Source organism: Rattus norvegicus, chromosome 19, assembly GCF_036323735.1.
Source record: "Rattus norvegicus strain BN/NHsdMcwi chromosome 19, GRCr8, whole genome shotgun sequence".
NCBI classification, from domain to species: Eukaryota; Metazoa; Chordata; class Mammalia; order Rodentia; family Muridae; genus Rattus; species Rattus norvegicus.
Genome location: NC_086037.1, coordinates 13675761 through 13692500, shown reverse-complemented (window position 1 = coordinate 13692500; position 16740 = coordinate 13675761). Strand labels below are relative to the sequence as shown.

At 42.8% G+C, this 16740-nt stretch overlaps 1 protein-coding gene across 1 annotated transcript; it reads left to right on the top strand.

Moving 5' to 3' along the window:
• Positions 1 to 2283: 2283 nt before the first annotated feature.
• Positions 2284 to 2839, top strand: Trappc2ll1 (trafficking protein particle complex subunit 2L like 1). Its single transcript, XM_017592362.3, has one exon. It carries the CDS (start codon positions 2366 to 2368, stop codon positions 2693 to 2695), a length of 330 nt encoding a protein of 109 aa, XP_017447851.1. The 5' UTR covers positions 2284 to 2365; the 3' UTR covers positions 2696 to 2839.
• Positions 2840 to 16740: the final 13901 nt, after the last annotated feature.

Genomic DNA, 16740 nt, shown 5'->3' with positions numbered 1-16740 from the left:
TGTGCATGGTCTCTCTCACAGATGTATGTGTTCTTCTGCTTGGAATGATCTTCCTTCTTCTTTACTTTTAGAGCTCAGCTGAAGGGTCATATTCTAGGCAGGACTTTTTCTGGTATTACCAATACTGGTTACTAAGTCTCTGCAGTCCAAAACTCTTTAAACAGAATTCAACTATGTCATGTATCATCTCAGCATAATAATTCACGTTAGCTCCAGTTACATGGGCATGCTGGGAGATGCAACTATATATTTTTTTTTTTAATGTCTCAAAGCCTTTCTATGGCAAGTGCTTCATTGCGGCTGCAGGGTTCTTATTTTTGTTTGTTTGGGTGGTAGGATGGTCAATTGGTTACTTGGTTGGTTGGTTTTGTGTTTCCTTTAATAGCAAACAGGAAAGGAAAGGTGGAAGAATGAAGTGCATTTGGGGGAAAAAGACATTCGAAGTGTGAGAAACAGTCCTGGCTGGTTTTAAGTATAACAACCAGAAGGGAGTAAAACAAAGTAAGATTAATCCATGAGGCTCAAAAGTTTACCCACCTTTAAAAGATAGCTGTTCTAGACAAGGAAGAAAGTGTGAGAGTTGCTGGTATCAAGATAGAATCGTTCTTGCCAGATCTACACAAAATTAGAGTCCAGAAATAGTTAAAGCAGAATGTCTGTGTGAGATGATATTTCGTCAGAGACTTTCTATAAAACAGAACTTCCTTCAGGCTCTGTTTACCCCATGGGTGTCCTGGCCCATATGCACAGCTTTCTATAACAGTGCACTGTGGCAAACCAGACACAATGCTGTAGACATCTAGCCAGCATTTACGTCACCTCCATTAGCAGTCAGCTTAGTAGCAAACTGAGACATCAGGTCTTATATCAATGTCTCTAGTTTTGCCTTTATGCACCAGTCAGGTTAGCAATACCTAAACTGCCTCAGAGTTTCTTCTGCAGAGGGAAGACAAGAACTTGAAGCCTACAGAACAGGCCAACGATAAAAAAAGACTTAGAGGAGTGACAATGGGAAAGAAAGGGTGAGGGAGAAGACACTACTCAGAAAGACAAGAAAACTTTAACTGACTAATTACAAGGAGAAAGAGAGAGGGAACAAGAAGTAACCATGACTCAGAACTATGACTCAGAACTTTCCAGGTTAAGTTAACTGGAACTGTCCTATGGTAAACAACAGAAATGGAAGACCCTGGGAGGCCCGCTCTTCTCAGGGCAGTGGAGGTGGTCAGGGAAGGAGTTAATCTGTGGAAAATGGGAGGGGAGGAGGAGATAGGAGGAGTGGAGGGAAGGGAAGTTGCAGGCAGGATATATTGAATGAGAGAAGAATAAAGAAAACAAAAAAAATGATGAAAGAAATTAACCTTAAAATAGAAAGCTAGCTGGGCTGGAGAGATGGCTCCGTGGTTAGAGCACCCGACTGCTCTTCCTGAGGTCCTGAGTTCAATTCCCAGCAACCACATGGTGGCTCACAACCATCTGTAATGAGACCTAATGCCCTCTTCTGGTGTGTCTGAAGACAGCTACAGTGTACTTATATATAATAAATGAATAAATCTAAAAAAAAAAAAAAGAATAGAAAGCTAGCAATATCCAGCATCAAGAATTAAAGTGGCAGTAATATTATTAATAGTATATTATATATTTACAATTGTACCTATTAATAATTTTGGTGATCATTATTGCTGTTCCATTTCAAAAAGAATATGAAAGACACGGGGAAAGGTCAACAAACTGAGATGATGTGACATTTAAAAGGCATAGGTTCAGCCCTTGGTCCTGCCAAGACTGAACCCCCAGTGAACATGATTGTTGGGGGGAGAGCGGTAATGGGGGGAGGATGGGTAGGGGAACACCCATATAGAAGGGGAGCGGGAGGGATTAGGGGGATGTTGGCCTGGAAACCGGGAAAGGGAATAACAATCGAAATGTAAATAAGAAATACCCAAGTTAATAAAGATGGGGGAAAAAAGGCATGGGTTCAAGAAAATGCTCCCCAGAGTTCTCTGTGAGTTCCCCCAAGGTCTTTCTGAGGTAGAAGTAGAAACTTACAACATAGGCAGGAGATAAGAAATGCAGATGAGGGCTAACAAATGTGATTGAGAAGGGAGACTTGGGATGGAAAACAGTGGATAAAAATGAATTTCTAACTGGATTATGCACCTTGTAAATTTTGCAACATAAGAGCCATTCATAAAGCGGGAGAAGCTGTGGCTTCCTTTACAAATGTGTCACAGTGTGGTACACTGCAGGCTCCCATAAATAAGAAAATGCAGGGAAGGCAGTGTGCATCGCGGTGATCGCCAAGGAGAATTACCCTCTGTACATCCGAAGCACTCCCACAGAGAACGAACTCAAGTTCCACTACATGGTGCACACGTCTCTGGACGTGGTGGATGAGAAGATCTCTGCGAAGGGGAAAGCACTGGTGGACCAGAGAGAGCTGTACCTGGGCCTGCTCTACCCAACCGAGGACTACAAGGTATACGGCTATGTGACCAATTCCAAGGTGAAATTTGTCATGGTGGTGGATTCCTCCAATACGGCCCTGCGGGACAATGAGATCCGCAGTATGTTCCGGAAGCTGCATAACTCCTACACAGATGTGATGTGCAACCCCTTCTACAACCCAGGAGACCGAATCCAGTCTAGGGCCTTTGATACCATGGTAACTTCGATGATGGCCCAGGTGTGCTGACCTCTGCCCCAGCCATCCGGAAGAGAAGCCGGTGTTCACCCCAGCTGGATGATACTTATTTATTCCCTTTCTGCTCCCTGAGTGTAACCTGCGGGCAGGGCTGCGTGCCCTGTGCTTTTCTACTAAAGGCCTCACAAGATGAGATCTCCATTGTCCTTCCCTTGTCAGGAGAGAGAGAGGGCTCAGTGAGGACCTGTCAGCTGGTCTCAGAGACTCTGGAGCGATGGAAGGGGTGTGACCACAGCTGGGTGGTATGAGGGTGGATGCTGAGTGCAGGAGGTTGTGGGGAGGCAGGTGAGCAGGCGGGTGGTCCAGAAGGGTGCGGGGTATGGGGAACCTAGAGCCAGCTTCAGAGAACGGAGGCAATCCAAGGCGGACAGCCACACACCTTCCTTCTTGGGTAAGCGCTCTCAACATTCTGGACCCATCGTTCATTGCAATCTTAGCCCAGTGCTTGTGCCCAGCGCTAGCCTCAGGAGGTAGTAAAATCTGTAAAGCTTCCTGGGACACAACATTAAAGCGACTGCTGCTTCCCATGTGCCAGAGGAGGAACTCAGGAGCCTGTCCTGCCTGTCTGTGAGCATGGTGGTCAGCAAGGTCCCCAGTGCTGCTCCTAGGCCATGCATGCATCCCTGAGGACAAACCAAGCTCTCCTCGGGTCAAAGGTCCAGTGACTGTGGAGGTGGTGTGAGGCTGCCTCTTCCGTGCCACTGGACGGTGTAGTTGAATACTGGTGTCCTGGGAGAGGCAGAGGCCAAGGGGACCTGTCCTGAGCCCAAGTCCCCTCTAGCTGTCGAGGCTCCATGCTGTCTTCAGAGTCTCTGGCTTCCCCAAGTCATGAACCAAAGTGCTCCCCGGTCCCTGCAGAGTGTCTCATGCCAGGGCCCAGCAGGCTGGGACTTGTCCACACAAGCTGGGTGGAGTGAGAGAGTCCATCCCTGTGCATCTCAGGGATCCTCTCCAAGAGCACAGGGTTATTACAAAATGCGGTAAGAAAAGAAGCCAGACCACCCACCTGATCAATAAAAGTGGCAAATGAAGTCACTTTGAGAAGTTCCACATGCCGCTGACTGCCGCGGACATAGCCCAGATGTGCTTGGTTCAAGGCTTTGGCAGGAGGTTGGGTGTGGAGGGGAAGGAAGGAGCACCAGTCAGGTGGAATCTTGGGATCTTGAGTTTTTAAGGGAGGTCACCCTCCCTGAGTATTAGCTGCACTGGGGACTGCCCCTCGTTCTCCAGTACGCCCTCTTCCCTCCTCACCGATGGAGCCTCAGGCTTACTGGAGAAACTTGGCTAAATGCCACGTGCTCCCCTCCCCTTCACACTGGGGCAGGTAGTTAAGGCGTGTAAAGGGTGGTACTGGGAGAAACCTGCAGGAAAGGGCACTTTAAAAGCAGGTCCGGCTGATGTGTAGAACACTCAAGGCTCCCTGCTCTCTTCCTGCCTGGAATCATGAGAGCATGAAGATGAGGACTTGCAGACATGAGGGCAGAGCAGAAAGGAGCCTGAGTCTGGGCTGAAGAGCCAGCCCTGGGCAGCTCATGTCAGCTTTTCATATGCGAGGCGATAAAATACAGCCCTCTCCTGTTGGGGTTTCTAACAGGTTGTGTGCAAGTACACTGCTGTGCATGTTATGATTCTTCTCGGAATCAAGCTCTAGCAAACAAAGCTTGTAATAGGATCTGCTTGTCTGGGTGTGGGCATCAGACCTGCAGGCGAATTTCAACCTGAGATTGGCCTTGGAGACCACAGTCACCGCCTGCCTGTTACCCTGGGATCAAGATGGTGGCACCAGTTAGCTTGTGATTTGCTGCAGGGCCATTAGCTGCCTGTCTTCCCTTCTGGTACCTTCTGCAGACCTGGGTCCAGGGCTGCTTGGCTGCCCTACTCTGTGGGAGAGGAAGCTGTGGCTTGGCATTAACCGTGCACATGGCAGGGGCTTCAGGGCTAGATGGGTTTGCGCTACTGTGTAGATGCTGTGCTGAGGGGTGTTTGAACTTGCTGTATATAACATATAATATATTATATATATAATATATACACATAACAGAAAAGGACCAGGAACTACTGAGTGGACAGCAATGAGGTCAAGGGTGAAACCATACCCTGGGTGGAAAATGCCCAAGCCCCAGGAGCAAATATTCCGACAGGGGACCCAGGCCAGGACTTGGAAGTCCTGATGCTGGAATGCGATGAGCAGGCTTAACCCTTGGCAAGGGCCCTGCGAGGTCACTTTGGTACTGAGGAATCCTCCCTCCCTCTTCCTGCAAGGCCACCCTGGGGCCGATTTGCTGTTCACCATCTGACCACTGGGTGGCAGTCTCTTCTGGCTGTGTCAAGACAGAACCAATTGCTTCCAAAGGTAAACAAGGGTATCTATCCAGGCTCAGGGTTATTGATCCCCTATTGGTACCATAGGCAGACTTGGCCGTGGCCAGTTAGCACAGTGGCTGGAGGTAGGGCCTACTTCCTACACGCCCAGGGGAATCTACTCTAGGCCTTGGCCAGCCCCTGGAGCTGCAGCGACTCAGACTCAGACCTTTGACCGCTGACATCATTGCAAGTCTCAGCGCAGGATCTGCCTCTCTTCAAAGTTGTCACAGCCTCACCTGCTGTTGGATGTGTGGTCCGCTGGGCAGTCGGAGATGCTCCTGGAGTAGTAGTACTTGTTGTGATGATGATATGATGACAGGATCTTACTGTGTAGTCCTGGCTGTCCTGGAACTGTCTGTAGACCAGGCTGGCCTCAAACTCTCAAACTCACTGTCTCTGCCTCCTGAGTGCTTGGATTAAAGGCGTGCACCACCAAAAAAAAAAAAAAAAAAAAAAAAAAAAAAAAAAAAAAGAAAATGCAGGGAAACTCATCCTGGTGTAGCACAGGCCTTCAACTGTAGACTCAACTCCAAATATCTATTTCTCAGCCACGAGCTTTGAGGGCAAAAGGAAGGATATTGCAAAATTCCTGAAGATCATGAATGTTACAGGGTCTACCACAGTGGATGATAATGTTTCCCTTTGTATTTAATATTTTAACGTCTTGTTTTAAAAAAAAATTAAAGCTATAGATGTGGCTGAGTAAAGAATGATTACCTAGCATGCACAAGGCCCTTGGCTACATTCCTAAGAACCTCAAAACAGCTTATGTGACATATTTAATAAAATCTTTAGTTATAACACCCATCAAACCATCTATATTAAATAGTGTCCAATTATAAAAAGGCCAGACAACATGCAACAGACCTGATATTCAGCGTTTGCCAACTTAGCTCCTGAAACAATTCGCACTCTTAAAGTTAGCACAATTCCCAGTGAAATTAGAACGAGGAGTAGCGATCTGAAATGCACGCAGCTTACTGACGGCTGCACCAGCTCAGAAGCAGGGGGAGCTTGAAACCTGCCCTTCAGCTCATAATAATAGTCTGCGGAGGGCTTCTAAAGCACACAGGAAGGATGGGGGAGTGGATTTGCGATCTGAGGAGGAGATACTGTATATGTGGAAAATTCCCATTTAAGTAACCCAGTTGGAATGAATCCCCTTCCCAGATCCCTATTCCGGAAGACTGAAAGGTGGTAATTACAATGGGTGGGCTGAAAAGCCAACTAAACACAGATTGGCAGATAAGCCTACCCGAAGAGACATCCCCTGCCTTGCATTATTCCAACAATAATGTCTTTATTTACATAGCAGAGTGGGTATATCATGCTTAGCAGTGCATACTGCTAAAAGAATAGCCCGCCACCACAAAGAGCTTCTAATTTAAAGATACAAAACCAGGGACAACTATTTCTGAAATTCCCACGGGACACAGTGCATTGGCTTTCTCCACAAGCCTTCTAAATCAAAACCATAGCAACTTAACACGTGCCATCCCCTATGGGCAGGCAGATTCTCTGGAAGAGGCCAGGGACTTAGGAATCATAGCTCTTGCATCAGAAATAAGAAAAAGTGGACATGGAGCAGCTTGGAATCAAAGAAAACTTTCAAAAACTCTAAAACCAATTTCGTAAAGCCCGTGCCTTTTTGTAACATGAGCATTCTTGGAAATTCTCTGTTGTTTTACATTCCCAAAATGTAAAGAATGGCCAGATCAAGAATGTTTGAATCGTATTCGAGCTTTTGTATCACTCTAAAATGGAGAGAATTCTTAAACCATGTTTCTGTTATGAGCAGCTGATGGTGGCTATGGATCTACTAGTCTGCCATTAATTTCAAACATACACAGAAGCAACTGAAAGGTATCCATGGGCTACTGAAACCTCAGGTGTGAAACAGACCCTTTACAGTGAACTGTGTGCCTCTGCATGGGTCTCAGACTTCCCAAATGTGAAATTGCTGAGGGCAGGAGACAGAAAGAAGTTACTGGAGGCTCGGGGGCAGGGAACCTGAAAGAGAATTCTCGCTCTTGACTCAAATCAGGAATGGCCTTTGTTCTGTCCTAGCCGAAGGACAAAAAAATATGCTAGTTCAGAGTAGCTCCAGTTTCTAAATGACACTTCTACCTTGAGGCTAGGTGAACATGGAAAGGAGGGTTGCAAAGCAGACACCAAGCTCTGGATCATCTGGAGATGGATCTTTGGATTTTTGTGGAACAAACAAGTTGTATCTATTTCCCAATTTCAACCTATTTCCTCAATGATTTTAGGCCCTTAATTCCTGTTAGGGGTTGGCCCTATAATGGTGGCCTTATAGGACATCAAAGATGGCTATCGGAGCTCTGTTTATGTCTAATAAAGAGACATTATTTCCTCCTGGTCAAAAGAATCCAATCTGGGGTTGGGGATTTAGCTCAGTGGTAGAGCGCTTGCCTAGCAAGCGCAAGGCCCTGAGTTCGGTTTCCAGCTCCAAAAAAGAAAAGAAAAGAATCCAATCTACCTTTGGCACTAGGGAGAGACATGACACTGTAGCCCACTACAAAAATATTTCAACCATCTATACTATTATTTTCTCCTTAAGAGTTAACCTCAAATGGGTTTGTCAATCCTCCAGCAAGAGACTACTCCTTAAGGAGTAGTCTGGAAAAGCCATTCTAAAGAGATGGGTAAGTAAATGAGCCCCTTCATGAAACACAGCCTTGAAGAAGCTCATGGCTCCGTGTAGTTGCTCTGGGGAGGCATTAGAGGCCCAAACCTCACAGTGATCAAGAGAAAACATCTAACACGTCTCCCGGCCTCCAGGAGCCATAATCAGAAAACTGAGCGCTACATGTGTTGTGCTGGCTTTGCTTAAGGAATTAAACACTGGACCCAAAAAGGAAATAATCCTCATGGAACGCTGCTTTCCAAACCTTTGGTTTCGTTTTATTAGGAAGACCAAATAAATGTCATTGTTATCGGCACTGATAAGAGCTGAAGCTATATGTGAGAGTGGTTTCTATATGTTTTTCTGAATCTCAAACCTCTTTTATGAATTCCATAACTGTGGAAATACAAAACTACAGGAAAGAACATAAAATGTGTAGGTCTTGTATGAGGCAGAGAGAGAGCCCAGGTTGGAGGTCTCCATCGATACCGTCTTCCCACCCTCTGAGCTCAAAGAAAACTCTGGAAAGTGGGGAGGAAGACTTGTGGAAACCAGCTAGAGAAAACAGCAGGGCCCATGGAGGCTCACAGAGACTGAAGCAGCAATCACAGAATCTACGTGGTTCTACCTTAGGTCTTCTACAAATATAGTGTAGTTGTTTAGCTTGGGTTTTTTTGTGGGACTCCTAATAGTGGGGGTGGGAGTGTCTTTGACTCGTTTGCCTGTTCTTGGGACCCTTTTCCTCCTACTCCGTTGCCTCGCCAAGCCTTAATGTGAGTTTTCGTGCTTGGCCTTATTGTATCTTGTTGTGCTGTGTTCGTCTGACGTCCCCTGGGAGGCCGGTAGCTTCCCCCAGCACACAGCCTATCACGATGTGTTGCATAGACAGAGTTGGAACAACGGAACCTAGAGACTGTGGATTAAGAGCTCCAAAACTCAGGTCTTTTGGTGACAGAGAGCTAATTAATGTACTGTTTTTGTGATTCACGGTTAAATAGAAAGTTTAGCGGGTGAGAGTGAGCGGTCAGCTCTCCCTGGATCTGCAGCTTATTTTGCACACATCGCAACACACAGCGCTGCTTCCTCGCACTAGTAAAAGCTGCACTGGTACAGGCTTGGTGCATTAGCTCCCAGGATGGAGCATTTGCCTGCTTCATACGAGACTCTGGGCTAAATCTCCAGTACTGAAACAGCAAATGGTACCAGGCTGGTCCTACAGTGAGCTACTGTCCACATGGTATACCACGGGTCCTTGGAAACTCATGCAAATGCCTTTTCACAAATTGATTAAGGCTCGGGGATCCGACATGAAACATGGCCTCAGTAGCACACAATTATTAGAAACAAAGCATCAAATATAAATCCCTTTCAAAGAAGTAAAAGATGGGTAAATTCTCTGCAGACCATCCAGCTTTATCCCCATCTTCTGTGGTTTTGGAGGTCACCTTGCCACAGTAGGAGACAGTTCCCCAACCATCATGAGTAGAACGATTTTACCTGGTTGCAGAAGGAGGGAGGCAGCCTCTTCAATAATCTCTCATTGTCTAAACTCTAGGTAGCTTTAAATAAGAGTCTGCCCTTGTTCTTCAGCCCACATACTCATTTTCAACTTATACCTCATAATCTTCACACATTTCATTTGGTTTTCTTTTTATCTCTCTTTAGCTTTAGTTAATTTTTTTTTCCAAAGCTGGGGACCGAACCCAGGGCCTTGCACTAGCTAGGTAAGCGCTCTACCACTGAGCTAAATCCCCAACCCCAGTTAATTTTTTAATTGCCAAGAAAGGTTCTTGAAAACTATTAGAGGGTATTATGATACAGAACTATTAAGCTTGAACGTATATGCGGACTTTCAGATATTTTTGAAACCTGTCGTAAAGTCTTAACTTTTTTAAATACTCCACTGCTTTCATGAACCTTCTATAACAGTCACTCATCATGGCCATTTAGAAAGAAATATGACATTAGAAGGAGGTAAACTTTCCAAGCATTGTACTGTGATTTAGTCGCACTCTCCCATCAAGTCTAAATCTGTCTTCTAACCTGTGTAAAGGAGTCATGATTTATTTGCGCCTGAGGGGGAAGGTCTATTAAAACAATATCTTGAAAATATTGTTCCTGGCTAATACGTCACTCATCACAGAAATGAGGGTAGTAATTCCACAGAAGGTTGGGGGTCTGTCTGTGACTCAAATTGTTAAGCAATGCAACCCATGTGTATGTGGACTTTGTGATGTTATTGAAGACCAGCCTTATTCTGTAGTGATCTGATAGAATGCATGGGATTATCTCTATCTTCTTATATCTGTTCAGGCCTGTTTTGTGACCAATTGTATGGTCATTTTTCGAGAAGGTACCATGAGGTGCTGAGAAGAAGGTATATTCTTTTTTTTTTTTTTTTTTTTTTTTTTTTTTAGGATGAAATGTCCTATAGATATCTGTTAAGTCCACTTGGTTTATAACTTCTGTTAGTTTTTTCTGTGTCTCTGTTGAGTTTCTGTTTTCATGATCTGTCCATTGATAAGAATGGGATGTTGAAGTCGCCCACTAGTATTGTGTGAGACGCAATATGTGCTTTGAGCTTTAGTAAAGTTCAAAGAACGTATATGCTCTTGCATATACTGAACGTGTGTGCCCTTACATTCAGAGCTTAGATATTCAGAATTGAGAGTTCATCTTGGTGGATTTTTCCTTTGATGAGCATGAGGTCATCTTTTTTTATAGCTTTTGGTTGAAAGCCGATTTTATTTGATATTAGAATGGCTACTCCAGCTGCTTTCTTGGGACCATTTGCTTGGAAATTTTTTTCCCAGCCTTTTACTCTGAGGAAGTGTCTGTCTTTGTCAGTAAGGTACGCTTTCTGTATGCAGCAAAATGCTGGGTCCTGTTTATATATCCAGTCTGTTAGTCTATGTCTTTTTATTGGGGAATTGAGTCCATTGATGTTAAGAGATATTAAGAAATGGTGATTGTTGTTTCCTATTATTTTTGTTGTTAGAAGTGGAATTATATTTGTGTGGCTCTTTTCTTTTGCGTTAGTTGAAAGATGATTGCTTTCTTGCTTTTTCTAGGGTGTCGTTTCCCTCCTTGTGTTGGAGTTTTCCATCTATTATCCTTTGTAGGGCTGGATTTGTGGAAAGATATTGTGTAAATTTGGTTCTGTCATGGAATATCTTGGTTTCTCCATTTATGGTAATGGGGAGTTTTGCTGGATATAGTAGCCTGGGCTGGCATTTGTGTTCTCTTAGGGTCTGCATGACATCTGTCCAGGATCTTCTGGCTTTCATAGTCTCTGGTGAGAGGTCTGGTGTAATTCTGATAGGTCTGCCTTTATATGTTACTTGACCTTTTTCCCTTACTGCTTTAATATTCTTTCTTTTGTGTATTTGCTGTTTTGACTATTATGTGATGGGAGGAGTTTCTTTTCTGATCCAATCTATTTGGAGTTCTGGAGGCTTCTTGTATGTTCGTGGTCATCTCTTTCTTTAGGTTAGGGAAGTTTTCTTCTATGATTTTGTTGAAGATATTCACTCGTCCTTTAAATTGGGAATCTTCACTCTCTTCTATATCTATTATCCTTAGGTTTGATCTTCTCATTGTATTTCCTGTATTTCCTGGATATTTTGGGTTAGGGTCTTTTTGCTTTTTGCATTGTCTTTGATGGTTGTGTCAATGTTTTCTATGGTATCTTCTGTCCCTGAAATTCTCTCTTCAATCTCTTGTATTCTGTTGGTGATGTTTGTGTCTATGACTCCTGATCTCTTTCCTAGGTTTTCTATCTCTAGGGTTGCCTCACTTTGTGATTTCTTTTTGTTTCTATTTCCATTTTTTAGATCCTGGATGGTTTTGTTCAATTCCTTCACCTGTTTGACTGTGTTTTCCTGTATTTCTTTAAGGGATTTTTGTGTTTCCTCTTTAAGGGCTTCTACCTCTTTATTTGTGTTGTCCTGTATTTCTTTAAGGGAGTTATTTATGTCCTTCTTAAAGTCCTCTACTATCATCATGTGATGTGATTTTTTAAAGCAGAATCTTGCTTTTCCGGTCTGTTGGTGTATCCAAGACTTGCTCTGGTGGGAGAACTGGGTTCTGATGATGCCAAGTGGCCTTGATTTCTGTTGCTTAAGTTCTTGTCCTTGCCTCTCGCCATCTGGTTATCTCTGGTGTTAGCTGGTCTTGCTGTCTCTGCCAGTTCTTTGGCCCTCCTGTAAACTCCTGGGAGACCAGCTCTCTCCTAGCTGGACCTGGATACAGAGAGCTATGGCACAGGGTCAACTCCAAGCACAGATGGAAACCAGAAGAATCTTACCCACACTGCTCCTCGGTTCCTGTGTCCTAAGTGCTCTGGATGGGTCACTCGGAGCAGAAGTGGTTGTCTTACCTGTGTTCTCAGGTGTGTCAGCACTCCTGGGAGACCAGCTCTCTCCCGGTGGGATCTGGGTACAAAACTTAAAAGCGTTTTTTTAATCAGAAAGCATGACCACAGTTCAAAGAACTTTTCAGCAATAAAAGTGTTGCAGAAGATGGGGAGGAAGGATTGTAACAGTCAGTTGAGTCAGGGACACAAAGAGAAAACAACCCATGGAATCAACTAAACAGGGCTCCTAGAGGCTCACAGAGACTGAAGCAGCAATCACATAGAGTGTCTGGTCTGTGGATACGTATATGCTATGGTTGTGTAACTCGAGATTTTTGTGGGACTCCTAACAATATGAGTGGGGGATGGAGAGTCTATGACTCTTTTGCCTGCCCTTGGGGCCCTTTTCCTACTGAGTTACTCATCTACCCTGGATATGACAGTTTGTGATTGGTCTCATTGCATCTTGTTACGTCATGTTTCATTATATCACTGGGAATCCTGCTCTTTTATGAAAGGAAACAGAGGAGCAGTGAATCTGAACGGGAGGAAGATGTAAGGGAGGGAAGGCTGCAGACAGGAAATACTGTATGAGAAAAGAATAAACAAAGTGAATTTCAGAAAATAACTTACTTGGTTGACATTTTTGCCATCTTGAATGAGTCAAATTTATCATTGCAAGGACAAATGCAGCATGCCTCAATTTATCTGAATAAATATGGTCATTCCAGATGAAACTTGAGGTTTGGCGAAGAAAAAAAAAGGAATTGGATGAAAATAAACTTTATATGCTGCCTACTTTTTCTGCTGTCTTTGAGGAGCATGACACTGACCAGATGAAAGGATTACGATGATAATTTCTGAGAACAAACACTTGCCCATGCTTACAGACGAAATTTCATTGAATTTTCCAAAATACCAAACAGTTCATTTGCACTTGCCAGAAGCCCATTCATAGACTGTCAATGAGGGTACTGAAGGTACCTGGAAGAGAATGGGGGACGAGAGACTCGAAGAAGGACGCCAAGACAAGAGTCTGACCAAGGCGACAATTTTATTTTTCCCCAAGGCTGAATTTATACCATAACATGGGTAACAGAGGGAGGGGGAATAAGAAACATTTACGCAGGCCAAGGACACAGTACTCGTGTGGTCAGGGAATTTGCTGATGTTGACAGGATGTCAGAAAGGTCACAGGTTTGTCATATCTATTAGTCAGTAGGATGTTGGTTTTTCAGAAAGGTTACAGGTCATCACATTGGGTATCTTAACGTCAGACGTTATCATATGATTATTCATTTTGACCACCACATTTGTATTAGTCTTCTGTAGCTGGCTGGGGATTTTCCACGAACCCAGTCATACTTAATTCTAACCATAATAATAACATCAATAATGGAGGGCTTCAAGGGCATCGCTCCCAACAACAGACAACATAAAGATGTTCCTGAGACAGCCCAAGAGTTCACTAAACTTATTAACAGTGATGCAGCAAGAACTGATTTCTCTGCAATGCCAGTCGCACAGTTATGGATCAAGCAAGCATTTGCAGTCATTTCCTGGGTTCTATCTGAGACTACGCTCTGTTCTGTCTGAGACCATGTTGTACCTTCTTCTTCCATTTCTGTGAAACGAGTTTCGCCAGCCCGTTGTTATCAAGTCTGAATTCAGAAGCAGACTTGTCCTGGAAGATGGCGATCTTCTTTTTGTGATTGAAAATTCACTGCCTGAGAATTTCTGACCTGGCGAGAAAGAAGCGATCTCAACCTTGGCATTGACGTTGACTTCCCGTGCACACTGTTTGCAAAACGTAGCAATAGAGTTTGCTGTTGTTATATTAAGACTGTTACCCACACTGCACCATGCTTCAAGACAGTATTTCACTTATTTGTAATTAGAAATAAATATTTCACAATATATACTTACAGTCTCTTTTCGATCAGTCTGTTTTAACTATGTTCAATTTGAAAATACACACCGCATATCAAATATTTAAGTTATGATTCATAAGAACAGCAAAATTACAGTTGTGGAGTAGAAACAAAAGTATTTTATGATTGGGGACACCGCAATATGAGGAACAATATTAAAGGGTCCCGGTTTTAGAAAGGTTGAGACTCTGACCCCATAGGTAGCAATGAATATCCTAGTAAGAGCACCAGTGGAAGGGGAAGCCCTGGGTCCTGCTAAGACTGAACCCACGGTGAACTAGTCTATGGGGGGAGGGCGGCAATGGGGGGAGGGTTGGGAGGGGAACACCCATAAGGAAGGGGAGGGGGGAGGGGGATGTTTGCCCGGAAACCGGGAAAGGGAATAACACTCGAAATGTATATAAGAAATACTCAAGTTAATAAAAAAAAAAAAAAGAAAAAAAAAAAAAAGAAAGGTTGAGAACCACTGACTTAAACACTTCATACTTGAAAACCTAGCAATCTATACTTTGACAAGGGAAAAAAAACATAACCGCAAAGCACAGTTAGAGCCTCTAAGTGTGGTGTAAATATTAGAGAGCTAAGACAGGCTCCTGGAAAGCCAGCTAGGCTGGCTCACACCCATAACTTAAGCTCTCAGGGTGTTGAGGCAGGTGGATTACTATAAATTCAAAGCTAGCCTAGACTATGGAGTAAGACTTTGCCTCAGCAAACAAAAACGTGATAAAGGTTTCAATAATTTGTGTGGTCAGGACGTTCTCTTTACAATCAAGCTGTAAACATCATATGAAGAATTTTTCTTTCCCAATTTGTATCCCCTTGACCTCTTGTATTTGTCTTATTGCTAGAACTTCAAGTACTATATTGAATATATGTGGAGAGAGTGGACATGCTTGTCTCGTCCCTGATTTTAGTGGGATTGGTTCAAGTATCTCTCCATTTAATTTAATATTGGGTACTGGTTTGCTATATATTGCTTTTATATATGTTTAGATATGGGATTTGAACTCCTGATCTCTCAATACTTTTAACATGAAGGGGTGTCATATTTTGTCAAATGCTCTTTCAACATCGAATGAAATGATCATGTGATTTTTCTTCTTTGAGTTTGTTTATATGGTGGATTACTTTAATGGATTTTTGTATATTGAACCAACCTTGCATCCCTGGGATGAAGCCTACTTGATCATGGTGAATGATCATTTTAATGTGTTCTTGGATTCAGTTTGCCAGAATTTTATTGAGTATTTTTGCATCGATATTTTTAAGCAAATTTGGTCTGAAGTTCTCTTTCTTTGTTGGGACTCTGTGTGGTTTAGGTATCAGAGTAATTATGGCATCAAATAAATTAGGTAGTGTTCCTTCTTTTTCTATTGTATGGAATGGTTTGAGGAGTGTTGGTATTAGGTCTTCTTTGAAGATCTGGTAGAATTCTGCACTGAAGCCATCTGGCCCTGGACTTTTTTTGGTAATGATTTATAAATTGATATTATTGTTCAGAAAATTTTAGTTACATAATAACATATTCATTTCAAATATTGTTAATTTGTGAATAGTTTAAGAAAAAGAAAAAATAAGTCCCTCAGGAAACTCTGTTAGATTATTTTTAAAGTTGCTTTAATTATTCAAGGACTTTTGTATTGGCAATACATAAGGAATTTGAATAATATTTTCAATTGATTGTAAGAGTTTATACTATCTCTTGAACTATGTAATGTAACAAGATAAGAATGTTTATATGTTTTATTAGAATATATTATTCTTAGACAAAATTGCTTCATTTATATCTTAAAATTGTATGAATTAAATTTAACATTGCAACTATTTCTGTTAACTGTCCCATTTGACCAATGACATTACCTTATATTATAGCGTATACTGTTTATATTATTATTATTATTATTATTATTATTATTAAATAACTTTGAGTTTAAATGTCATCCTGCAATCAACACCATCCAGTTATCTTTGATGAAATCAAAGATCTTTGAGAAAATATTATGTATTCTGTACAAAATGGAGAGAATTCAAGGCATATGAATAAGAAACATTTACGCAGGCCAAGGACACAGTACTCGTGTGGTCAGGGAATTTGCTGATGTTGACAGGATGTCAGAAAGGTCACAGGTTTGTCATATCTATTAGTCAGTAGGATGTTGGTTTTTCAGAAAGGTTACAGGTCATCACATTGGGTATCTTAACGTCAGACGTTATCATATGATTATTCATTTTGACCACCACATTTGTATTAGTCTTCTGTAGCTGGCTGGGGATTTTCCACGAACCCAGTCATACTTAATTCTAACCATAATAATAACATCAATAATGGAGGGCTTCAAGGGCATCGCTCCCAACAACAGACAACATAAAGATGTTCCTGAGACAGCCCAAGAGTTCACTAAACTTATTAACAGTGATGCAGCAAGAACTGATTTCTCTGCAATGCCAGTCGCACAGTTATGGATCAAGCAAGCATTTGCAGTCATTTCCTGGGTTCTATCTGAGACTACGCTCTGTTCTGTCTGAGACCATGTTGTACCTTCTTCTTCCATTTCTGTGAAACGAGTTTCGCCAGCCCGTTGTTATCAAATCTGAATTCAGAAGCAGACTTGTCCTGGAAGATGGCGATCTTCTTTTTGTGATTGAAAATTCACTGCCTGAGAATTTCTGACCTGGCGAGAAAGAAGCGATCTCAACCTTGGCATTGACGTTGACTTCCCGTGCACACTGTTTGCAAAAC

Bases quoted from the DNA above. Each gene is read 5' to 3' on its own strand.
- Trappc2ll1 (XM_017592362.3), top strand. From the start codon at position 2,366: ATGGTGCACACGTCTCTGGACGTGGTGGATGAGAAGATCTCTGCGAAG.